At 41.7% G+C, this 26297-nt stretch overlaps 1 protein-coding gene across 3 annotated transcripts in view; it reads left to right on the forward strand.

The window, feature by feature from the left end:
• Nucleotides 1-21713, forward strand: part of LOC101554047 (nuclear RNA export factor 2-like) — an 89463-nt gene extending 67750 nt beyond the window's left edge. For all 3 annotated transcript variants that reach the window (XM_055122024.1, XM_055122023.1, XM_055122025.1), the window contains exons 2-22: nucleotides 5569-5660; nucleotides 10557-10737; nucleotides 10972-11122; nucleotides 11767-11850; nucleotides 11959-12063; nucleotides 12177-12257; nucleotides 12364-12433; nucleotides 12943-13031; nucleotides 13141-13248; nucleotides 13443-13552; nucleotides 15082-15118; nucleotides 15479-15541; nucleotides 15625-15677; nucleotides 15816-15923; nucleotides 16044-16102; nucleotides 16218-16333; nucleotides 16429-16471; nucleotides 17077-17149; nucleotides 17673-17855; nucleotides 21267-21327; nucleotides 21464-21713. In XM_055122024.1, coding sequence (XP_054977999.1) covers nucleotides 5594-5660; nucleotides 10557-10737; nucleotides 10972-11122; nucleotides 11767-11850; nucleotides 11959-12063; nucleotides 12177-12257; nucleotides 12364-12433; nucleotides 12943-13031; nucleotides 13141-13248; nucleotides 13443-13552; nucleotides 15082-15118; nucleotides 15479-15541; nucleotides 15625-15677; nucleotides 15816-15923; nucleotides 16044-16102; nucleotides 16218-16333; nucleotides 16429-16471; nucleotides 17077-17149; nucleotides 17673-17855; nucleotides 21267-21327; nucleotides 21464-21508 — 1887 coding nt within the window. In that variant the 5' untranslated portion in view covers nucleotides 5569-5593 and the 3' untranslated portion in view covers nucleotides 21509-21713. The remainder of the gene's footprint in view (nucleotides 1-5568; nucleotides 5661-10556; nucleotides 10738-10971; nucleotides 11123-11766; nucleotides 11851-11958; nucleotides 12064-12176; nucleotides 12258-12363; nucleotides 12434-12942; nucleotides 13032-13140; nucleotides 13249-13442; nucleotides 13553-15081; nucleotides 15119-15478; nucleotides 15542-15624; nucleotides 15678-15815; nucleotides 15924-16043; nucleotides 16103-16217; nucleotides 16334-16428; nucleotides 16472-17076; nucleotides 17150-17672; nucleotides 17856-21266; nucleotides 21328-21463) is intronic.
• The last annotated feature ends 4584 nt before the right edge of the window (nucleotides 21714-26297 follow it).

A 26297-nucleotide genomic window follows, 5' to 3' on the forward strand; every position in this document is an offset into this window, starting at 1 on the left:
ATTAGGACCTGCTGCCATTATGACTGTGGCTATGTAGCAGATCCAGATCAAGTCTTTAGAGCATCATGAGTCCAAAACCCTGTACATCACATGATTTCTTCATCTAATATAGTCCTGTCAGTTTCTGTCACGTACAAGCCTCAGCTCTGGGAAGTCATGTTAAGGGAACTGCTTCTGAAGATCATATCGTTATTATGTTCACATGGCTCATGGTTCATGTGATCTCAGATAATATTGTTAGTATTACCACATATTTCCTATAGCCATGGATCAAGCTCATAGATTTATATCTTGTGAAAATTATGAGGAAAGTCCACAGATCACAGGGCCAGTCTCAGAAAACCCTGCAATCATGGCGGACGTTGTTCACATAGATCCTATGACCATGCACTATGCAACGCTTACGTGGGATATACCACGCAATGATTGACAGCTTCGCTGTGCTCACGTGAATGCTTCATAATCTCGCGAGACTTGGCCCTCTCGGGAACAAGTAGCGAGTCGGCTGCAGACGCGAGCTCAGGTCAGTCACTTATTTCCTCGCTCCTGTGACAGACAGACTTAGGAGTTAGGTAAGGGCCCCCAATTTCCAGTTATATGGATCCTTTGGTCGTGAAACACCCCCTTACTTGTGTACAAAGGTCCACAGTTTAAATGTGTCAAGAGTTCGTGTTTTGTGCTAGATTTAAGGAGCGGGACTGGGGGCCAGAGCGATAGTGCAGTGTGTGGGGCATTTGCCTTGCTCGACGCCAACTAGGGCTCCATCTTGGCATCCTGTCGTCGCAGGCCGCCAGGAGTAATTTCTGAGTGCAGAGCGAGGAATTACCCCTGAGCACTGCTTTTTTGTGACCTAAAAAAGCCAAAAGAAAAGAAAAGAAAACAGAATTGGACTAATGGCTTCAGAAGACCTTTGAGGGGCTGGAGCGATAGCACAGCGGGTAGGGTGTGTGTCTTTCACACGGCCGACCCGGGTTCGACTCCCAGCATCCCATATGGTCCCCTGAGCTCCGCCAGGGGTAATTCCTGAGTGCAGAGCCAGGAGTAACCCCTGTGCATCGCCGGGTGTGACCCAAAAAGCAAAAAAAAAAAAAAAAGACCTTTGAAATTAGTTGTCCTGTTCTGAAGTAAAAGTTATTGAAGAGATTCTCTCAGATCCCAATTTTTTTTGGTCAATTTTTGAGAAATTTGGCCTTTTTTTTTGGGGGGGGTCCAACCTCTGTGGGTGGTTCTATTGGGAGGGCACAAGCGTGTACTAGAAGTTCAGTCAGAGAATCGAAGACCCAAGGGTAAGGTTTCAGAGCCCTTTTGCAGTTTCGTGAACCCTGAGAGAAACTCATCACCACGTTCCCCTTCAACGCGCGTTTTCTTAGAACAAAGTTGTCCTTAAAGAATCGAAGACCTAAGGGTAAGGTTTCGGAGCCCCTTTGCGGCTTCGTAAACCCTGAGCGGGGACATTCATCTCCGCGTTCTCCTCCATTACGTGTTTCCTTAGACCAAAGTTGTCCCCTTTCAGAATTGCCCCCCCCCCGTTTTTTCTGTTTGCAGGAAGGTGGCCGTCCCTAGCCGTCGTCCGTCTTTTTGAGGGGAGGAACGGGAGAGTGGTTGGGGTCACGCTGGCAGTGCTGAGAGCGTAATCCTTTCTCTCTACTCAGGGATCACTACTGGCAAGCTTCAGGGTGTCAGGGGTGGAACCCGGGCCCCCCGTGTTCACGGCAAATGCCCTACTTACTGTACTATCGCTCTCGCCCCCTCATCCGTCCCAAGGAAGCCAGAAAGTTCTTAGACGCAAATTGGTATAGATTTCATACACATTAAAGGAAATTTTATGCAAATTAAACGAAGAATTCGAGTCTACGTATGCTAACTCTCTTTTCTGTCTCCTATTTTTTTTTCTGTAGAAAGAGGAACGGAAACTTCTTTTTGAAGAACTTTGAACATTTTTAATAGCGGGCTTCTGAAGCGGTGTGCAGGGAGGGTCCTTGGGTGCTCGCGGTCACAGCTTCCGTGTGGTGGGAAGGCGCCATGGCCCTCCGGGCTGTGTCAGGGAGGTTCTGTGGAGAGGGCATTCTGTGACGGGCTTGCACTAGTGGGAGGGCGTTGCTTGGTGCCATCTTGGAGAGCGCTGTGGCGCCCTGGCATCGCGACGAATTGCCATTATGGCGGGAAATCACTGTCCTAGGTTTGCTTTCTGTGAGGAAGCGGTCTTCTGTGAGGAAGTTGTCCTCTATGGGGTGGCGCTGTGGTACTGCTTAGGCCAGGCAGTAATGGGTCCTCCGCCCTGCTGCTTTTAGGGGGCCTTGTGGATTGAACTCCGGGAGCCTCTGCTTCCTTTTGAACCTCAATTATTTGAAATTTTTATATGAAAGTGTGAAGGTAGCTATCATGTGAAGATTTACGATTTATTTCTGAAGTTTACTTCAGAATTCAGTAGTTTGGGGGTGGAGCGATAGGACAGGGGGTAGGGCACTTGCCTTACACGCAGTCAACCTGAGTTCAGTCTCTTCATCCTATATGGTCACCAGAACCCTGCCAGGAGTAAGCCTTGAGCACCACCGCGTGTGACCCAAAACCGAATGAAAAAGAAAGCAACAACAACAAAATGGCAGTTTTTCCATATTCATGAAGTGTGATGCCATCAGCTTTTTGTGTTTGGATTCGCCTTGGTGTAATCTAGTCCAGACAGTGTTTGCATCTTTTTTTCCTCTTGATTTTTTTGGCCGGATTGTGAGGTGCGGTGCGGGTGAGGGGGGGAGGTGATGGGTGAGGGGACCTACCCAGTAGTGCCCATGCTAGATTCTCCACACAGCTCTTAGAGGATATAATATGGCTCCTTCATACTCCTCTGGTTTCTCCCTTTAGTTCCCTCCTCTCCCCCCTTTTCTTTCCTGTTTCCAGGCCACTACAGGCTTTGCACTACAGGAGTTCTGTCCAGACAATGCTCTCCTACCATTTCTTGGTTTTTAAGCATTGCTTCTTAAACTTGCTGAAAATGCACATTTGTACTCATTTTCTGAGTATGTTATTTTTAAATTTTCATTCTATTAATATAGTGTGTCACATTTATTGGTTTGCATATATTTAACCATCATTGAAATTCAGGAATAAATCCCACCTGATCATAATGGATGATAATTAACGTGCTGCTGAATTCATTTTACTAGAATTTTGCCAAAGTTTTCATTAATATCAGGGATATTTGCCTGTAGTTTCCTAACCTGGCTTTGGTAATTCTGGCTTCTTTTTTTTTTTGGTCCATTATCTACTTTCTTTTTTTTTAAGTCTCAGTCATAAATGATTGAACCCTCATCCCTTCACCAGTACACATGTTCCACCACCAAGAACCCCAATATACCCCCTCCCACCCAGCCCCCACCTAAGTAGCTAATGATCTTCATTTTATTCTCTATACTTTGAATATATTCAATATTTCAATAGAGAACTCACTATTACTGTTTGGAATTTTCCCCCAACAGTCAGGTCTGCTGAAAAGGCATCATTTAATAATTTCTTTTCATTGCTGAGAATGAAGATTCTATGAGCTTTGGTTTGGGATTTCTTGTATTTTAGTTCAGTTCACAGTCTAGATGCATGTCTGTAAGCCGCTCTGGGTGCCAACATGGGTTAGAAGACCTCTTGAATCATAGTCTGTACGAGCAGAGGGTCTCAATTCTGGCCTCTTTAAAATGACTTTGTGGTTGTTTCCTCTTCAGTTTTTTAAATTGTTACAGGATTGGTGTTAATTCTTTTTTCCCTTTTTTATGGCTTTTTGGGTTACACCTGGTGATGCACAGGGGTTACTCCTGGCTCTGCACTCAGGAATTCCCCCTGGCGGTGCTCAGGGGGCCATATGGGATGCTGGGATTCGAACCCGGGTCAGCCGAGTGCAAAGCAAATGCCCTACCCGCTGTGCTATTGCTCCAGCCCCAGGATTGGTGTTAATTCTTTTTATTTTATTTTTTTGTAGTAAGTAGATTTTATTTAGAGGTTTCTGAGGGAAGGAGGAAGGGATAAATGGGAGAGAGAATAGTGAAAATAACGCTCTCAAGAGAGAACTCGGGCTTCTCCAAGGGTGGAGGAAGCTCTACACACATCCTAGCACTGGACACAAAAGCATGAAAGTACACATCTCAAGGGGGGAGATGCGGGCGACACATGTGCTCGGCCACGTGGGCGCAAGCAGCACATGGGCTCAGGCAGCATATGCGCCAGTGTTAATTCTTTTTAAATGCTTGGTGTAACTCACCAGTGAACCCATCTATGTTTTGGGGTTTTTTTGGGGGGCTGTTGTTTGGGGTTTTTTGTACGTTTATTTGGGGGATGCAACCAATGGTGCTCAGAGCTTATTCCTATGTCTGCACTCAGGGATCACTCCTGGTGGCCTTGAGAAACCATATGGGGTTTCAGGATCGAACCTGAGTCAAGGCAAATACCCTACCCACTGTATTATCGCTTGACCCTATGAACCCGTGTAGTTTTGAAGTTATTGTTGGAAGAATTTGATTTTAATTTCAGTCTGCTTATCTTGGTCTCTTCAAATTTTTCTGTTTTATCTGGATTCAGACTTAGTGGGTTATGATTTTAAGAACTCATTTCTTCTTAGTTATCCAATTTTTTTTATGTGACTGTTCGGAGTCTCTTATGATCCTTTATATTTCTCTGATGTCAGGTGTTAGTCTCTTTCGAATTTAAATGAATCTTTCATTTTCTTTAATCTGCCTAAAGATTTGTCAGTTTTATCTAATCTAGAAATTCCGATGCTTTGTTTGGAGGTGAATGCAGCCAGCTGTGCTTCTGGAGATCTCACTGTGCCTGAGTCACCTCCAGACTAGGCTTGCACTAAGACAACTGGACTATCTCTCCAGCCCCTAGGTTGCGCATTTAGGTGGACATTTAGGGTGTTTCCTTATCTTAGCTAATGTACATAATTCTGCAATAAAATTGAGCTATGTAATTGTAAGTTTTTGTGTTAACTTTTTAATATTACTCAGATAGATTCTGAGAATTGGGATTGCTGGATCACATATGATAGCTTTATGTTTACCTTCTTCAAGAGACTCCTTATTGTTCCCAAAATGACTGTACCAGTTTACATTTCAATCTCCTTTTCTTTGTGGAAAAGCTAATGAAAGAATTTAAGAAAATGTTAGGTAGAATTATAGGTGATGCCTTAAAATAATTACTGAATGAATAAACGTAAGCAGACAAAGGGCAGTGTTTGTATTTATAGTGAGATTTTTAATCACATATATAACATGTGATATATATTTTAGGGTCTTCCCCAGCAGTATCTGGGAAGCCACTCCAAGGAATAGTGGCACACCGTTGGCAGTTTCACTGCTCCAAGAAGAAGGTGATGCTAAGCTCTTGGACCTAGAGTTGCTGGATGCCACCTGGGCCACACTCAGTTGTGCTCAGAATCCACGAGGGCTACATCTGACAGTACTTAGGACTTTGTGGGCCAGGGATTAAATTTGGGATCTGCCATATTTTTGTGTTTCAAACCTTCATACTATCTTCCCATATGAAGTGATTATTTATACATTTTATTCTTTTTTTTTATCATTTCAGCACTCCCAGGTTTGTTCTACAAAACATGTCTGAGAGAAAAAAAGGAAAGTTTGTTCTGCCCTACAATAACTACTGGACAGGCGGAGATGAAGGTGAAATAATTTTCATTTGAGACTGTTTTCATTTTTATATTTTAATTTTTACTGAGATCCTGTGGTTTGTGATACTATTAATAATGCTTTCTCATGAACATAATTCCAACACCATACCCATAACCACTATACCTATCTCCCTTCCCTGAGGACTCTAACACCAGTCCTTTTCATTTCACCCAACTGAATTGTGTGGATCAATTCTCCCACTATATTGCCTTTGGACCTTTGTTGCTACCTCCCTATGTATCTTTAAGTTCCATGTATAAGAGATATAATGCTATGTCTGTCCCTTTCCTTCTGACTGACTTCATTCAGCATAATATTCTTTAGTTCTTGCAAGTTGCTGAAAATTGTATAATATTGTTTTTTCTTAGAGACACATACTGTTCCATTGTGTATCTATACCACATCTTCTTGATCTATTCATCCATATTTAGGCATTTGGGTTGTTTCCATATCTTGGCTTTTGTGCTAAGTGCATCAATAAACAGGTGTACTTATACCCATGCAAATTATAGTTTTTGTATTTTGGAGATAGAGCCCAAGAACTGGTATCACTGGGTCACATAGGAGTTCTTTTCTTATTTTCTGAGAGATCTCCACATTGCTTTCCATAGAAACTGACCCAGACTATATACCTTTTCTCACCACGACTCCACCAACAGTAGCTATTTCCAGACTTTTGCATGTGCCATTCTCACAGGTGTGAGATATTTCATTGTTTTGATTTTCATTTCTCTAATGATGACTAACGATGAGCACTTGGACATATGCCTGTTGGACATCCACATGTCTTCTTTGGGGAAATGTCTGCTTATCCCCTTACCCCATTTATAGATAGGGTAACTGGAATATTTTAATTAAAAAATTATTCTTTAATTAGTGAGTCACCATGAGGGTACAGATACAGATTTGCACATTTTCAAGCTTGTTTTTCCCTCATACAATGTTCGCAAACACATCCCTCCACCAGTGCCATTCTCCACCACCAATAAACCCAGTATCCCTCCCACCCCCCAATCCTATCTCCCCCCACCCCACCCTGCCTCTGTGGCAGGACATTTCCTTTTGATCTCTCTCCAATTGGGTGTTGTGGTTTGCAATAGGGATATTGAGTGGCCATTGTGTTCAGTCCCTAGTCTACTTTCAGCACGCATCTCCCTTCCCGCTCGGGATCTCCAACCACATTTTACTTGGTGTTCCCTTCTCTATCTGAGCTGCCTTTTTCCCCCAGCATGTGAGACCAGCTTCCAAATTATGGAGCTAACGTCCGGTCACTGGAATTTTTTTTTTTAGATGTAATATTTATTTATTTATTTATTTTAAATTTATTTATTTTTAATTAGAGAATCACCGTGAGGGTACAGTTACAGATTTATACACTTTTGTGCTTATACTTCCCTCATACAAAGTTTGGAACCCATCCCTTCACCAGTGCCCATTCTCCACCACCCGTAAACCCAGTGTCCCTCCCACCCTCCCCAATCCCATCTCCCCCCCACCCCACCCTGCCACTGTGGCAAGGCATTCCCTTCTGTTTTCTCTCTCTAATTAGCTGTTGTGGTTTGCAATAAAGGTGTTGAGTGGCCGCTGTGCTCAGTCTCTAGCCCTCATTCAGCCCGCAACTCCCTTCCCCCACATGGCCTTCGACTACAATGTAGTTGGTGATCGCTTCTCTGAGTTGACCTTTCCCCGGAACGTGAGGCCAGCCTCGAAGCCATGGAGTCAACCTCCTGGTACTTATTTCTACAGTTCTTGAGTGTTAGTCTCCCACTCTGTTATTCTATATACCATAGATGAGTGCAATCTTTCTATGTCTGTCTCTCTCTTTCTGACTCATTTCACTCAGCATGAAACTTTTCATGCCCATCCACTTGACTACAAAATTCTTGACCTCCTTTTTTCTAACAGCTGCATAGTATTCCATTGTATAGATGTACCAAAGTTTCCTCAACCAGTCATCCGTTCTGGGGCATTCGGGTTTTTTCCAGATTCTGGCTATTGTAAACAGTGCTGTGATGAACATACATGTGCAGATGTTGTTTCGATTGTACTTTTTTGCCTCTCTGGGATATATTCCCAGCAGTGGTATTGCTGGGTCAAATGGGAATTCAATATCTAATTTTTTGAGAGTCGTCCAAATTGTTTTCCAGAAGGGCTGAACCAGTCGGCATTCCCACCAGCAGTGAAGAAGGGTCCCTTTCTCCCCACATCCTCTCCAACAGCGGTTGCTTTTGTTCTTTTGGATGTGTGCTAGTCTCTGTGGTGGGTCACTGGAATTTTTGATAGTGATTTTTGTGAATGCTTTTTAGACCTTGGTTATCAACACTTTATCTGAAGTTTTGTGTGAAAATAATTTCTCACATTAGGACATCTTTTAATTAGAACTTGAGTGTCTTTGTGAAGATTTTTAAATTGGCTGTAGCATTTTGGATTGTTTTTTAGATGATATTTTAACACCCTCTTGCATCTCAAAACAGAGAGAGAGAGTATCTTTCTTCTTTCAGGCCACTGTAACTGAATGCCTTGGGGCTGGGTGGCATAAACAACAGAAATTTATTACTCACGGTTTGGGAGATTGGGAGGTCCAAATACAAGTTATCAGGAAGGTAAATGTCTGATGAAAAACCTGCTCCTGATTCATAAACAGCTGTGTTCTTGCTTTGTCTTAACATGGAGGAAAGGAAGGGTAAGAATAGTCTCTGGGAAGCTCTCTTTTTAATAATGGCCCTAATCCCGCTCATGAAGGTGTACCTCTCAATTCCCTTGTAAAGCAGCACACTGGAGATTAGGTTGGAATATAAACAATCATATTGTAGAAAGTATCCTTAATTTATATGGAAATGGAACATTTTCTGTAGATCATTTGTGAGACTACTATTTTGTTTTGAGAACCATTGTCAAGATAAATTTCATCCATATTAATACATTGCACTTTTGTTTATTAAGAACAATGTAATGTATGTTTACTAATAATTATAATCTATTCTCATTAAGAGATGTTGTTATTATTTCTTATTTTATTAATCAGCCTCTCTTGTTTTAAATGTTCCACTTTTAGTTCTTCACAGGTGCCACCAATTTATTTATCTTATAGCATGATTGTAAGAAATAAGTGCAGAAGTAATAGTCATTAAGAAATCCTACCTACAGGGAAAATAAAGTGCCTTGCTTGGAGAGCAGTATACAAACTACCTTAAGAATGAGCATAAAAGGGGCTAGAGGAATAGCACAGCGGGTAGGGCATTTGCCTTGCACGCGGCCGACCCAGGTTCGAATCCCAGCATCCCATATGGTCCCCTGAGCACCGCCAGGGGTGATTCCTGAGTGTAGAGCCAGGAGTAACCCCTGTGCATCGCCAGGTGTGACCCAAAAAGTAAAAAAAAAATGAGCATAAAATTAAGTCTCTTTCATTTTTAGCATTACTTGGGGCTTGAGGGAATGTGAAGTTAGAGTAATTTGTTCTTTTTCGTTTTTGTGGTGCTAAGGATTGAAACCAAGGGCCTCACATACTTGAGGTATACATTCTACAGATAAGCCACATCCCTAGTGTTGCATTTTAATTAATACCAATTAATCACACTTAAAAAAACAATTGCTTTCATTATTTGATTACGGGGCTGGAGCAATAGCACAGTGGGTATGGCGTTTGCCTTGCACACGGCCGATCCGGGCTTGATTCCTCTGCCCCTCTCGGAGAGTCGGGCAAAGTACCGAGAGTATCTCGTCCACATGGCAGAGCCTGGCAAACTACCCATGGCGCATTTGATATGCCAAAAACAGTAACAACAAGTCTCACAATAGAGACGTTACTGGTGTCCGCTCGAGCAAATTGATGAGCAATGGGATGACAGTGATACAGTGATATTTGATTACACAGCTGCCATTTTGTTAGTTCCTATTATATATCAATCTCTGTCATATAAGTAATTTCATTTAATCCTAAGGAAACTCATAAAAAGATGTCTTTTTAGATGAGGTATATAAATCAAGACATGCTTGGTTATGCTATGCTTATATACAGTCTTCAAATTTCAGTGGATTATTCTTCATTCCTGTAGTCTTGTCGGTCTAGCTCTATTGCCTCTTAAGGGCCAACAAGAAAAGAGACACTTATTGATTGAGAAAAAGTTTTATTGGCAATATGCTGGTAGCTTGGAAGAAGGCCCACTCGTGTCCTCGAAAAAAACTGTCTCGCTTGTATGATCACAAGTAATGGTTTTTATGAACCAAATGGTTTTTATAAGACTCGGACTGGAGAAAGAGTACAGTGGGTAAGGCGTGCTAGGGAGCCCAAGTTTGATCCCCAGTACCTCACAGAGTCTGGAGTAAGCCCTGTAAATAGTTGGGTGTGACCGAAATGAAATAAAGAGAGACAGACAAGGATAAGGATGTAACAGAATAAAAGAAACAAAGAAAGGAGCGAGGGGGAGGGAAAGGCAGAGAAACAAGGCTGGAGATGTATGTGATAGAGTGCTTGCCATTTTGTGTGTTTGGGGGCCACATCTGGCAGTGCTCAGGACTTAATCCAAGGCTCTGCACTCAAGGATCACTCCTGGCGGTGCTTGGGAGACCATATAGGATACCAGGGATCAAACCTGGGTTGACCACGTTCAAGGCAAGCGCTGTACCCCCATACTATCTGAGCACTCCAGTTCCATTTTTAAAGGTGTTTCAGGACTCTTGCACTACCTCTTCCTGCCTTCCCCCTTTTCTCAAGCTTTCTTCTCTGATCCATCTGTCAGAGAAGATTTTCCTCTTTGGACAGGTAGAGATATTTCCTGGTAGGCATATTGGCATATTGGTACTTGCATCCCCCCTGTCAGAGTGTTAGCCTAAGACTGGGTACATGAAAAGTCACTTTGTCTCAAATTTACATTTTTTCCTTTTCAGAATATGATGATGATTATAGCTCATCTCAAAGAAGAAAAGGTTTGAGTTCCTTCCAAGATAATTATTGGAAGAAAAACCTTGGTCAATATTATCATGATGAATATGAATCTAATCCTTCACAACTTAAGGAGAATAGAAAGAAGAAACGGAAGAATAGCCACAGGAACTTCCGCGTAAGATAGTAAGTGACAAGGCATCTTTGTTTGTGGATAGAAACCCACAGGACTGTGATTGTGGGACTATTTAACTCTTTCAGTCTCCATGGTCTTTTTCTTCTCTTTTGAAAACTGAAGAAAACAACAAGTGGAATTATAATTGAGCTATGCTAATTGTAGCCGTGGTGTCTGAGAGGTATGAGCATGTGAAACACTTTATTAGGATTTATGACTACCCTCCTCTCCATGTCACCCTGTAGCAAACCCTACACCGTCAGAAACAAGAGGAGAGTGAGATGGCAATGCGAAGGCAATATCAGTGTTACTGTGTGGGCAGATAAAAAATCTCCAGAAATTGGAACAGGAGATAATTCACAAAATGAAAGCCTGGGGAAATGGTTCAAGATCACAGTGAGTGTCCTGGGTGTGTTTTTTTTTCTTGGGGAGGGGGGCAAAAATTTGTGAAATTTGCAGCAGAGAAAGTTCAATAGAAGTTGTTTTGGTCTCATGGAGAGACACTAGGTATTTCATTATGGATGTTTTGTTGTTTCTTTTTATTACTTAAATTAACATCATTATTCAAATAGGGCAAATTTAGAGAAGCAATATAATGGTCCGAGGGATGGCTGCAGCCTCCTCTTTTGTGGAGAATGTGGGAGATTGTCTAAAAGCAAAAGTGGAAATTGATGCCATGGAACAGTTCCACACAGGATGTCTCAATTTGACTCAATCTGAGGGTGGAAGATACGGTTCAAATTGTCTTTGGGAATCTTGCCTGAAGTGCAAGCAAAGTTTGTACTAGGTAGAATCTCCTGGAGCTTTGTAAACGGAAACTCATACTAACAGCTGCAATTGATGATTTTGAGAACTGTGAATGAAAGAGAAGTATTTAGGAATCCATATTTGGCTTCAAAATATAATATTCATCAACAGTGCTTTCATTAGAAGCTCTTTAATCTTAGCAGAGGGTTGGGAAATAATACTGTGTCATATCTCTCCTAATCCGCCTAATTCTGTATTCTCTGATCTCACCCATGTTTTCTTTCCACACTTAGATTCCCTATGGGAGAAAGTATGACAAGATGTGGCTCATCACCACCATCCAAAGCCATTGCAGTGTGTCCTTTACTCCAGTGGATGTAAGAGAAGATGGTGAAGCCAGATGAGTGGGACCAAGGAAGGGTGGTATGTTCAGCGTATTGAGCAGGGAAACTGCCTTTAAAATTATTGTTTCTCCCCTTCTGCAGTTTCACTATGTGAAGAGCCGGGCTAGGTTTTTCACCCAGGATCCTCGTGTTGCCTGTGCATTGAGGGATGTCAGCTGTAAGATTCTTGATGAGGAGAACCGAAAGGTGAGGGCATTACTTGCACTAAGTCCTAAGATAGGAGGACAGCCAAGAGGATGATTGTTTCTATGTAAATTGAGTTCCTGGGGCTTACTTTACCTCTCCTCTCTTTCCTGCAGATTTGTATCTTTGTCAGTCAATCTTTTGAGCCCTTCTCTGTGCGGAATAAATTGAAGCCAGAAGAAATGGAGCAGCTAGAGGTAATGCAGACTCATTGCACCTATGGGATCACGTACTGCTTCTTTCTCAACCGAGATTTCTCCATCACTACAACCATAGTGCTTATCTCTCGATCTCTCTCTGCAGCTGACCATGATAAAAAGGTACGACGATTCCCAGAAATCTCTTGATCTCCAAAAGCTCCGCTATGACCCAGGTAAAGTTGAAGCAGTGTATCTAGGGTGAATAAGGGCACAGGCACACAAGTGTCTGTTTAGGATATATGTATGTATTTATTAATATATTTGCACACAAGACTCAACCTTTAACAACATGTTACTAATCTCTTATAGAAGGGCTCACTGGCTCCTGGGTGAAATACAACAATCTTCACACACTTTCCTCTAAGAAAACTTTTTGGATAATTTTTAGCAGATTATTCATAACAAGCAATACAAATTAAATTACTTTGGTTCTGCTTTGGGGGCAGGGTTTGGGGTTCGGGATGGAAACATTCATAATATGGTGGTGGGAATATGTAATAGTGGCGAGATTGGTGTTTGAATATTAAATGTAATCAATTATTATGAACAACTTTATAAAAATAAAAATTTTTTTAAAGTATCTGTTTAGGAGGAAGATATAGGGATGGTAACTTGGGGAGGGGTTGTTGCTTACCCTGGACCCTTCTCAGCCTTCTGATTCCTTTCTCTCGTCTTCTTGAAGACTTGGTGAACCATGCTATTGATATAGTCCTGAATCGAAGAAACTGCATGTTTGCTGTCCTGCAGATCATAGAAAGGAGTTTCCCTGAGGTGAGGTCTTATTTGCAGGGCTACTATAATGGTAATTAAAGGGATGGAGGGCATATTTTTCTCTCAGATTCTTGATAGTAACCATTACTCTAATACTTCTTCCGAAAAGCTGTTATCTTTGAACTTGCGCAACAACAAACTGCACCAGCTTGATGGCTTGTCTGATATTACACAGAAGGTCACTACAATCAAAATCCTGGACCTCTCCAAAAATGAAGTGAGAAGAGGCAGCCAGTTCTAAGTAGGGTTGGGTGTGTGTGAGTGTGTAGGGGGAGGAGGATGGTGCCTTCAGAGAAATTACAGCAGGCAGACAAAAGTGTATGTAAGGGAGGGGAAGGACTGGAGGTGCAGATGCTCTGATATCTCTCTTTCTCTGGGACTAGTTTTACGTTTTTCCCCTATATTTCTTAGCTGAAGTCGATGTGGGAGCTGAGCAAGATCAAAACACTGAATCTTGAAGAGTTGTGCCTGAAAGGGAACCCCCTGTGTGAAACCTTTCCAGACAGTTCCTCCTACATAAGGTCAGTGTGATCTCCTGTCATGCTTACTGGGACTCTTGCCTCTCAGAGCATGAGATATCTTTCCCATTAGAATGAATGGAATGCACAAAGCTATGACCCTGATCCCCTGGAAAGAGCATAGTGCCAAGTCTCTTATTTCTGTGTCCATCACCTGTAAAGAATTTTCTTCCTCAGGGGTCAGAGAGATAGTACAGTGGGTAAGATGCTTTCCTTGCACGAATTCTGCCCACGTTCGATCCCTGGCACCACATATAGTCCTCTGAACCCTGCCATGAGTGAACTTTGAGCACAGAGCCACAAATAAACCTTGAGGACATCAGGGTGCAGCCCCAAGACCAAAAGAAAATATTTCCTTCACAGACATGTCATCTATTGCCCTAGTCTATGGTCTGTTTGCTGATTCTGCATCCAGATTTCTCTAGTGTTCCCTCCAAAATTGTGCTCCGTGAATCAGGAATCCCTCTCAGAACTAGTATCAGATGTGGCCATCCTTGGGCCAGATGCTGCTTCCCTAGACTGAGAAGGGTTCTCCAGTTCAGGACCTCCTTCATATAGTATGCTTAGGTTGGGATTTCCTTCGGTGTTCTGAGAGAAGCCGTCTTTTCCTCCAAAAGTTAGTTCTCACTTCAAACCTAGGTTAACATGGGGCTTACCTGCCCCATGCTGAGAGGCAAGGCCCTAAATGACCCTCTGGATGTTTTTACTCTGGCCCTAAGCCAGGAACTTGGACCTCTATTGGAGAAACTGGGTTCCATAAACAGAGGAGCTAAAAATGGACCACTGATTGTGAGCAAAAGGACTATATCAGGCAGGAATGGAATACAGATCAGAACTTGAGGAATAAAGAACAGGCGCATCAGGGCCTCTACTTCTTCCTCCATACACATGCCATATCATCCGCAAAACTCTTCAGAGTAGCTCCAGGTAGCCTGCCTGACACAGATGCGACTCCTCAGGTCAGGAACAAATTAATACAGACACAGGTTCTGTATTAACCCTGTGAGGTCATCAGGAGAGAAAGTGTTGATCAGGTGAGGGAACTGAGGTCTAGGGCCTATCTTTACTCCCTCTTGGGAAGGGTTTTTGTCCCCATGGCTTCTCTGTTTCTTTTTCTGGCTTCTCTGTTTCTGAAATCTAGTTCAGACTGAACTCACAAGGTGGCCAAGGGTCAAACAACATCCCAACAGATGCATGTGTTTCATTCATTACTGGGGTTCCAGGGGCCGCCCCTTAGGTTTATCTTGGTCCTGGCAAAATCTCCACACCCTTTACATAGCAAAGGCATGGATTTCCACTTCACACCATCTTCTTTCTGGAGCCTTCGGTGGTTATGTGGAGTAGCCAGAGACAGAGAAATCCCTTAAGTCTGGGTTCTAATTGCTGCCACTTGTGGCACTGGAAAAGGGACGTGGAGCAATAGAAAGTATATGCTGCTACTCAGAAGGAAAAGAGAGGAGAGGAAAGATGGTGAGAGTGTCTCTGAAACCCTGAGCATTCGATAACTTCTTTCTATGTTTGGATTTGGACAGTGCTATCCAGGATTATTTTCCCACATTATTGTGTCTGGTAAGTATCTGTACCCATCATTGTCTCTTTTGAACATTTTCAACCTCCCTACCTATTTTCTAAACCTTTGGGTCTTACTTCCCTTACATGCTTGCTTCAAACTCTTGTTCAACTTTAGGGGACATGGACACCTAGAACATACTGTCTGGGAAAATTTATCCCTCACCCCCCACAAATATCCACAGGGATGCAATTAAATGGTAGAGATTTCACGACATCATGATAATGATGCCCATTGTAATCTTGTCCATGTAATATCCAGTGCACTTCCCATCCTATCTCTGACCATCATATGCTTCTGGACCCATTCTTTTTGTTGTTCAAACTTATTACCTACTACTGACTACTTTATTTCCCCAGGATGGCCTGAAGTTATGCCAGCCAGTTAATGACAATGTTTCCCTCCCGATGAACCTTTGCAAGGTGAGGAAGAAAAATCAAAAGAAACCATGATATTTCAAGATGGCTTTGCCTGCCATGTAGTCTCAAATGTCTTTTAATTACAGGAAAAGAAAGACTCACACTCACTGAAGAATATGATTATGCATTTCCTTAAGCAGTAAGTGCCCCTAGAAACACACAAAAAAGGGGAAGACTGGGACATGCTGAGCCATATCAGCACGGGTCTGCTTACAGAGATATTCAAGTTTGGAATGCAGCTCATATTACACAAGCTGTCTTCATTGCTTCCTTGCAGGTATTACTGGATCTATGATTGTGGAGACCGGCGGGGTCTCCTGGATGCTTACCATGATGATGCCTGCTTCTCTCTGTCTATTCCCTTCAACGATGAAGATCCATCTTCGTGAGTATAGCAGCTTAGTTTCTAGTCCTGAGCCTCGTGGCTCACCAGAAGACACAGGTTAATTTCTGGAAATGCCCATGCTAGCCAGACCACCACCTTCTGTTCCTCTTTATATCTTAGAAGCCACTTGTGTGAGTATTTAAAGGACAATAAGAATATGAAGATACTCAAGGATCCTGGTAAGTGTGTTGTGGGAAAGATGAGGCAGATAAGGGGGATGTTATGGAGTCAATTCATAGGGCTCAGGATGTCGCAATCACTGATTTATGATTGTATCTCTCCACCACTACCCAGATCTGCGGGCACAGCTGCTAAAGCATACAAAGCATGACATTGTGCGTTTCCTCTGCGTATTGCCTCAGACACAGCATGACATCGATAGCATTATGATAGACATGTGGATGCAGTCGGTAAGCACCTGTTTCCTTCCTCAGGCATACCTAGAAAACCAAAGGTGTGTAGGGCGTTTAGGTGGTGATTGAGCACCTGGACTCTTCCCTTACAGGGAACCATGATCTGCTTTTCTGTCCATGGGGTGTTCAGAGAAGGTGAGTATGTAGAGCCTCATCCAAAGATCCCTCACTGTTTTCTCCTGGCTGAACTCCCTCTCACAATCCCCAGCTTCCCTCATCCCTTCCATTCTCTCTCCCTTCCATCTGTGTTCTTACACCATATCTACCCCCAAACCACCCTTGGCATGTGCCTGTCTGCCTCATACAGCTGGGGAGTTAGGGACATAGACTGTATGGTTTGATGATTTTCACCAAAATTCTTACTGAGAAAATGGGTCAGTAATTTAAGTTCTCAGTTTCCTTATTTGTAAAGTGGGCTGATACTACCTATCTTTGGGGAAGCTACGAAAAAATAAAAGAGGCTTGTAAAATGGTTGTCACTTCACAAAGAAATAAATCTAACTTGTAAAGAGGTTTATATAGTGGAACTAAGATGTTTAGGGACTGGCACATTAGTGTGGTCCATCAGTGGAAGAAGATTGTCCTATCATTGCCCTTCCCATTTCTGACATTCTAACTTCCAGAGAACAGTTGTCCCATTTATCATGAATAGCAAGTTAGACCCTGATTCGGGTACAGTGTATGAGCATGTAAAGCATATGTGACTCTAAAGCGGTATTGTTGTTTTTTTATTTTTGAAGTGGACAAAAACTATCAGGATTCTCTTTGTACCTTTACCCGGACCTTCATCACTGTCCCTGCCAGAAATCCCAGGTGAGTACTGTTTTGTGGGTGTGCACACTCATCTCAGTTTTGGGCCAGCAGTGCAGAAGTGTGGAGGTGATTCCTGGGGATTTTCTCAACGTTGTGGAAGATCAACAGTTAGATTCAATGAGCAGTGTAGCCTAGGTGTTAAAAGCATGAGCTTTGGCATCTGAATACTGACTTCTCATCTTGATGCCAACCAACGTTTGCTAGGTATGTGACCCTAGTTAAATCATATGACCTCTCCGTGACTCCAGTGCTTACTGGAAAGTGGGGTTTGACTCTCCATTACCTTGAACTGATTTACAAATTAACACAATGAGATTAAAACTAAAAGTATAATGAATTGGCAGACATTCTCGGCAAAGGATTTCTTAAGGGGGTGGATGCAAATACTATGCAAGGGATATGGGGGGTAGGCACAGCAAGAGTGACAGGAATCTGGTTACTAAGTGGCAATGGAAGAAGGATGATTATTGTGGGTTTTGGATTATACATCTACAAAATGTCTTAGTATACAATTTTCTTACAGCCTGTGCATCATGAATGATGAATTTTTTGTGAGGATCTCCACTCCGAGTTTGCTCAAGAGTGCATTTTCTATCCGACTGTACACACTTTCCTCCAGTTCTGTGCCCATTTTATCCAAGGACCAGAAGGATATGATTCGCACATTCTCTATCCACTCTGGGATGAACGTTCAGTCGTCTCATAAGTGAGTTTTAGATGTCCATGGCTGTGAGCTAGTGGTTTGGAGAAGTGAAAAATTGGAATGCACAGGAAATTTGGGAAAGATGATTATTTTACCTAGCTAAAAAGTAGAGTCAATGAAAATATAATTTTGTTTTAAATTTTTTATTGAGTCACCATGTGGAAAGTTACAAAGTTTTCAGGTTTAAATCTCAGTTATATAATGCTCGAATACCCATCCCTTCACCAGTGCACATATTCCACCACCAAGAATCCCAGTATAGCTCCACCCCGCACCCCCACACCCCTAATCCCCCACGCCCCTAGCCCCCCCACCCTTAGGCCCCCCGCCTGTGTAACTAATAAATTTCACTTTACTTTCACTTTGATTGCATACAATATTTCAACAAAACTCACTATTATTGTTTGGAGAGTCTCTCCCCTAAAGTCAGACCTGCTGAAAAGGAAGCATTAGATAATTTGTTTTCCATTGCTGAGGATGAAGAGGTATGAAGTCGAGTGACCACACTTAGCGGCCTCTCGGGTTTGGGTTTCTGTATTTTAGTATTTTAGTAACTAAGTCCAGAGAGATATCTGCCAGAAGTTGCATCGTTGCCAACTTGTACTTCTCAGTTACATTATATTCCACATATGAGTGCAATCTTTCTATGTCTGTCTTTTTCTTTCTGACTCATTTCACTCAACATGATACTTTCCATGTTGATCCATTTATATGCAAATTTCATGACTTCATGTAATATAATTTTTTCAAGATTTATGTAAAGATTTTTTAAAACCAATAATGCTTATATAACATGATAGTATCCCTGGAAAAACCTCAAGTAACCCCTTAAGAAACTATTAGACTAGGTAAACAATTTCAGCGATGTTTCTGGGTGCAAGTTAGCATACATAAATTATTTGCATCTACTTACATTTAATATTACTAAACTGAAATTAAGAAAGTAATTCCATTTGCAATAGCATCAGAAAAATATTTAGGAAACAATATGACTAAAGAATTAAAAATGCATTTTAATATCTTCAGAACGTTTTTGAAATAAAGAAGACAAATAGTGGAAAGACATGCTGTGTTGACTAGAAACAATATTGTAAAGATGCTAATACTGCTTAAAGCAATAGATTCAAAATTTAAAAAATTCCATCTGACTCCTTTCTAAAAGCAGATGAATCAAATTTCCAAAATTGATAAAATTCACATCGAAATTCAGTGGACTTAAAATAGGTGAAACAATATTGAAAGACAAGACAATAGGTAAAGGACTTAAAATCTCCCATCTTCACAATTTAAGACTCATTACAAAAGTATTATGATCAATACTGGTGTATGATATAGACATATAGACAGACATACAGGTCAGTATAGATCAGTTCAGTAGTACAGAGAGTACAGAAATACACATTTAACTGCATAATCAATTGATTTTCAACTGTTTCCAAAAAAGTTAATGGAGAAGAACAAGCCTTTTAAATAAATGGTGGGGAGATATGTTGATATCAACATGCAAAAAAGATTTAATTTTGAACCTTAATACATAACTGAATTTCGATGTGAATTTTATCAATTTTGGAAATCGAACCTGGGTCGGCCGTGTGCAAGGCAAACACCCTACCCGCTGTGCTATCGCTCCAGTAAAAAAATGTGATAGTAATTTATAAAATGGAAAGATAAATGTAGGTGAGGGTAGGGAAAAATTAGAACTCATATAAAAGATTTGAATGTAAAACGGAGCAGAGGCTATAAAAAATGTTCTTCAATTTTTCAAATTGCTAAACATGGAGTTATCATAGGAGCCAGTAACCCTAACCCTAGTCCCATTCCTACATACATACCAAAAAAGCATATTCATTCTAAAACTTATACATGAATATGTATAGCAGCATTATTCATAATGGTAAAAATGTAGGAACAAATGCTTTTTACCCGATGAATTGATAAATATGATGAATTCATACATTTTAGGGTATTTAGTCACAAAAATAATATCTGATATACAGTGACATGGATGAAACTTGAGAACATTATGTCTAGTCATGATCTGAGTGTTAAAAGTAGGTAAAGAGATATTCTTGATAACCTTTCAGTATCAATATGAGACATAGAGAGAATAATAATAATAATAATAATGATAATAATAATAATAAGAAGAAGAAGAAGAAGAAAAGCGCCTGCCATAGAGGCAAGCAGGGGGTAGGGTGGGGTGATGGGAGGGAACCTGGGGACACTGTTGCTGGGAAATGTACACTGGTGGAGTGATGTGTGTTGGAATACTATATGACTGAAATAAAATCATAAACAGCTTTGTAAGGGTCTATCTCACAGTGATTTAATAAAAATGTAAAAATAATTAAAAAATAATTCAGCAATAAAAAGCTACTGGCTACATGATTTTATTGTTCTGAAATGTCCAGAATAGGTAAATCTACTGGAAGTAAAATCATATTGTTATTTTTCTGGATATGGGAGAAAAAAGGAGTGGGAGAGAGAAGGAGTAGATGAGATAACTAACACAAATAGTTTCTTTGGGAGGTAATAAAAATATTTTGGATACATATAGTTGTAGTCATTGCACTATCTTGTGAATATACAAAAAGTGCTCAGTTGTACACTTTCTAGTGGTAGTGCAGGGACCAGAGAAATAGTACAGTTTGTAGGGCACTTGCTTTCCATGTGGCCAACCTATTTTCAGGGCCAACCTATTTTCAGTCCCTGGTGTAACACTTCCAGGAATAATCCCTGAGCACAGACCCAAGAGTAAGCGCTAAGCACTGTCTAGTGTGCCCTTCTGCCCCCAACACACACACACACACACACACACATACACACACAAAGGTATGGGTAGTACACCAATACAAAGGATTAAAAATTGTACTAAACTTTTTTTTTTTGCTTTTTGGGTCATACCTGGCGATGCACAGAGGTCATTCCTGGCTCTGCACTCAGGAATTAACTCTGGTGGTGCTCAGGGGACCATATGGGATGCTGGGACTCAAACTTGGGTTGGCCGCATGCAAGGCAAACGCCCTTCCCGCTGTGCTATCACTCCAGCCCCTAAACTTTTCATTTGGTATATTTTCTTGAACACATTCATTAATGTATACTTTGTTTCCTGGTTCTTTTTAACCCCTTTCCTTTTCTTCTATAATAATCATTGTGATGTTTGGGATTGCACATGCTTGGCACACTCCATTAGTTGTGATTTGCGTGCTCATTCTGGTTGTAGCCTTTGTTTTTTGAACAGTTTTATTTTGAATGTTAGTGGGCATGGATGCTAATTATAAAAGTTTCTTTCATCATTGCACATAGTGCTCATACTGGTACCAGTGTCCCAGCTAGTGTGTCACATGATGTTGTATGGTTAGCATGTCAGTATTGTGGTATTAATGGAGATTACCTCTTCTCCTCCCACTCCAGGTGCCTTGAGGACAACAATTGGAACTACAGAATAGCTTTTCAGAACTTCATTAGGATGAAGGTGAGGCCTGAGAACCAAGTAGATTAAAAGTGAAAGCTTTTGGGTCTTTGAGAAGGGCAGGAAGACAGAGGCCAAGAGGCCTGGGAATGTAATCCAGGAATCTATCTTTTCTGACTTATAATTTCCTTCTTTCCAGAATGAAGGAAAGATCCCAGAAGAGGCCTTTCAAGAAACTCCCTAACGGGAGCCTTTGGATGTTATTTTTATCTACAGCATATATGATTTATTTTCTCCAGCTTTTGCTCAAATCCATGCCTGGGGTTGAAGGTCTGACTGACCAAGAAGCCTGAGTTATTTTATAAGCCAAGTAGCATAACAGCTGAAATAATGCTTTTTTCTCTGTATTTTTCCCCAAACATGTTTACGTTTTATTTTCAAAATAAAGAGATGCTGCATGATGTAAATTGTGTGTACTGGGTTGTTCTTACCCTTCCCCAAGTAGGAGTCAGTGGGTTCAGTGTTTAAAGACCCTCCCTAGATCCCCATTAATTCAACAATATTTAGAAGACAACACATGCTTGACTTCTTGGGTAGGGTGTCCCAATATATTCTGATAAGAAATTATATACGCAGATTCCAAGGGCTGACCATTGGAGACATTGTGGTACGATCTTATTATAACTGAAGTTCTGGACAACAGGGATTTCTATAGGAGTAAGTTCAAACTGTGGAATAAAGGAAGATGAACAATCACTTATTTTACTTCTTATTTCCAGTCATTTGAATTTTTTCAAAGGCCATACTTTGAGCAAATTTATAATTTTTCAGAGTATAATGCTTCATCTTGCCTTCTTATCCATTCCCTGTACAGTTCACCCCAACCCTTTTGTGAAGGTGTCATGTGGGGTGGTTCTTAAGTTAGCACCTGAGTGACGAGTCAGCTTGTTTGTCCCCTGTACTTTTCAGAAATCTGATACTTTGTACTCCACTTCTATGTGCTTGGAGGGGTATGAATTTTTATTTCCAAAATATCAGTAACTTGAAATCTTGCATTACAGCCACTTCTCTGGTACCGTTTTCAATGACTGCTAAAAGAAAAAATCCAATTCAGAATTGTGGACAAGAGCTGAAAGAAACGCTTGCACCATTTATTATCCATGCTTCTATGATGCTTACACTGACTTTTTAAAAAAATTTATTAGTGAATCACTGTGAGGTACAGTTACAGACTTACAAGCGTTTGTGCTTGCATTTCAGTCATACAATGGTAGAGTACCCATCCCTCCACCAGTGCCCATTTTCCACCACCAATGGTCCCAGCATCCCTCCCACCACCCCCACCCTGTCCCCTCTGCCCCACCCCGCCTCTGTGCCAGGATATTCCCTTTTGCTCTCTCTCCTTTTGGGTGTTGTGGTTTGCAGTAGAGGTATTAAGTGGCCATCATGTTTGGTCTATAGTCTACTTTCACCCCGCATCCACCATCCTGAGTGGGCCCTCCTAGAACCCTTTACTTGGTGGTCTCTTCTCTGTCTGAGCTGCCTTTTCCCCCAGCATTTGAGGCCGGCTTCTAAGCTGTGGAGTAATCCTCCTGGTACTTATCTCTACTGTTCTTGGGTGTTAGTCTCCCATTCTGTTACTTTATATTCCATAAATGAGTATAATCTTTCTATGTTTGTCCATCTCTTTCTGACTCATTTCACTTAATATGATAATCCCCATGTTTATTATATGCAAATTTCATGACTTCATCTTTTCTAACAGCTGCGTAGTAGTCCATTCTGTAGATATACCAAAATTTCTTTAACCAGTCGGTTTTTTTTTTTTTTGATATTCGGGTTTTTTCCAGATTCGGGCTATTGTAAACAGTACTGCAATGAACATACAAGTGCAGATGTCATTTTTGGAAAAGATTCCATGTGCACTGAAAAAAATGTGTATTTTTTGGGGAGGGGATGCAAAGCCCTGTACAGATCTATTTGCCCTCTCTCTTCTATCTCTTCAAAGCCAGTGTTTCCTTGTTGAGTTTTAATCTTGTTGATCTTCCTAGAGGTGATAGGGCAGTGTCCAAGTCTCCAACTACTATTGTATTGCTAGCAATGTCCTTGTTAACATCTCTTAGCAGTTGTCTTAAGTATTTAGCTGGTCCCTCATTAGATGCATACATGTTTAGGAGTGTTATTTCTTCCTGCTGTACACATCCCTTGATTAATAAAAAAATTGCCTTCACTGTCCCTTCTAATATTTTTCAACCTGAAATCTATGTTGTCGGATACTAGTATGGCCATCCCGACTTTTTTTGAGGGAGTTGTTTGTTTGCAGGATTGTTTTCCATCCTTTGACTTTGAGTTTTTGTTTTCTCTGACTGTTCAGATATATTTATTTTTTTTTTGCTTTTTGGGTCACACCCGGCTACGCTCAGGGGTTACTCCTGTCTTTTGCACTCAGGAATTACTCCTGGCGGTGCTTGGGGGACCATATGGGATGCTGGGAATCGAACCCGGGTCGGCCGCTTGCAAGGCAAACACCCTACCCGCTCTGCTACCACTCCAGCCCCGAGATATATTTCTTATAGGCAGCAGAATGTTGGGTTTGGTTTCCTAAACCATTTTGCCACTTTGTGTCTCTTAATTGGTGCATTTAGACCATTGACATTAAGAGACATTATACTCATTGGGTTTTGTGCCATCTTTCTTTAGGGGTCTATTGTGCTTGTGGGTTTTTTTTCTTGTCTTACAGTAGCCCCTTTAGTCCTCTTTTAAGTTTGGTTTTGAGTCTATGAAGATCCTGAGCTGTTGTTTATCTATGAAATAGTGTATCGTTCCTTCGAGTTTGAGTGAGAGTTTAGCCAGATAAAATATTCTTGGTGAGGCATTCATTTCATTGAGTTTTTTCACTATATCCCACCATTGTCTTCCGGCTTGGAGAGTTTCCTTTGATAGGTCTGCCATAAATCTAATGGGTGATCCTTTGTATGTGCTTTCCTTCTTTGACCTTAATGTTTGCAATATTGTGTCTCTATCCATGGCATCATATTCTATGATATGTCTTGGAGTCTTTTTACTAGGGCCTCTTCTAGCTGGCACTATTTGGGCTCCTTGGATCTGGTTGCCTGCATTCTACAGCTCTGGGAACTTTTCAGCAATGATATTTTTAACTGTGACTTTTTCATTGGGGTTGTCTTCCTGTCCTTCTGGTACTCCGATGATTCTAGTGTTATTCTTCTTGAAATCATCCCGTAGGACTCTGATTCGCCAATGAGCTATTTTGAGGTCTTTTCCCATTGCTTGTTGTTGCCTGTAAGCTTCCTGCAGCTCATCTTCAAGCTTGCTGATTCTGTCTTCGGCTGCAGCCATTCTACTATTGAGAGCACCGACTGAGTTTTCAATTTCATCTACAGAATCCTTTATTCATGAAACTTCTTTTTGTAGTTTTTTATTTCTGCTCTCATTTCTTTCTGTATTTTCTCAGCTGTCCTGTTTCTTTCATGTCCTTTTATTTACTGGACATCTGTTGAACCATTTCTTTGAGTTTATTGAACATCTTCAACATTTCATCTCTGAATTCTTTATTGGAGGGATCGTATTTGTGGGTAATGCTTGTTGAGGCGTCTGGACGCTTTTGATCATCTTCTCCTTATGGTGGGGATTTTCGTTGTTTCTTAATGTTTTGTTGTAGTATGGTGGTGGAAGCTTCCAGTTCATTATAAGTATTCCCCTCTAGTTGCGAGAAAGGATTCTGGATGAGCTCGGTTGATGGTGTTCACCTTTTCCCCATTCTAGAGTTTCACCTTCCTCTCAGGTGCTCCACAGCAGCTTAGGTGAGGTCTCTAGTGAAGCTTCGGAGGATGTGTTCTTTTATATTGGATTTGTAGAGCTTCTTGTGATGCCAGTATTACGGTGCAATTGGAATATGCTACTGGACTATTGGCCTAATGGTTTTGAGATAGCCATGATATTCTCCACAGAATTAGGTGATGGAAATGAAGATGTGAGTCCAGAGTGCCAGGAAAGGGGAAAATAACTGTGGTCACGTGAGTGGCTGCGGGGGTGGAGGGGCACGCCCACTTCTGCGGAGGCCATGTCCCCTATCACGATGTGGGTGAGGTGCCAGGTGTGGGGGGGGCCCACAAACCTGGGAGAGGGAGAAAACCGGGAGCGACCCTGGAGGATGGAGCAGGGGCAGACGGGATGGTGCTCAGGGTCAGAGAGGGAGGTTGAGCGTCACAGGGTCAGAGAGGATGCCTGCAGCACAGGCGCAGGAGAAATGGTGGCCTGGGTCCAATTCACTGACGTGGGAGAGAAGAAAACCAGGAGCCGCTTACACTGATTTTTGGCAGTGTTCATGGACCATACTGAACTGCACCCGGGTCTCCAACATATGAAAAATGTGTGCAGCCCGTTGAATTAGCTCTTCAGCACAATGCTTGCACTTCAGACAACAAGCAGGCATGAACTTTAAAATTAAAATAGTTGTGTTAATTTTTTAAAAAAATTTTTATTATATCACCATGTGGAAAGATACACAGTTTTCAGGTTTATGTCTCAGTTATACAATATTCAAACACCATCCCTTCACCAGTGCCCATATTCCACCACCAGAATCCCCAGTATACCCCCCGCCCCCCACCCCCCACTGTATAACTGATGAATTTCACTTCATTTTCTCTTTACCTTGATTATGTTCCATATTGCAAAACAAAACTCACTATTGTTGTTAGAGTTCCCCCCCAAGAAAGACAGCCTTACTAAGGAAGCATTTGATAATTGGTTTTCCATTAAAAGATTGTATGTTTTCAGTTTTTAGAAAAGGTCGTGCGGCCACTTAGTTGCTGCTCAGTGTCGCCAGGGCTCCATTTGGAGAAGGCGTCCCAGCTGTACCTCCTCCGTCTGGATACCTGGTGTTGTTGGCCCGGATTCCGGTCCGGAGCATTTCTCTGGCCGAGTTGCTCACCTCTGGCCTCTTCTCTGTTCAATGTGGCAAGATGGAGCCGAGGGTGGGTCGAGGGCGTGACTTCCGGCGGCCGGGGCCA

The sequence above is a fragment of the Sorex araneus genome, chromosome X, assembly GCF_027595985.1.
Source record: "Sorex araneus isolate mSorAra2 chromosome X, mSorAra2.pri, whole genome shotgun sequence".
Taxonomy (NCBI): Eukaryota; Metazoa; Chordata; class Mammalia; order Eulipotyphla; family Soricidae; genus Sorex; species Sorex araneus.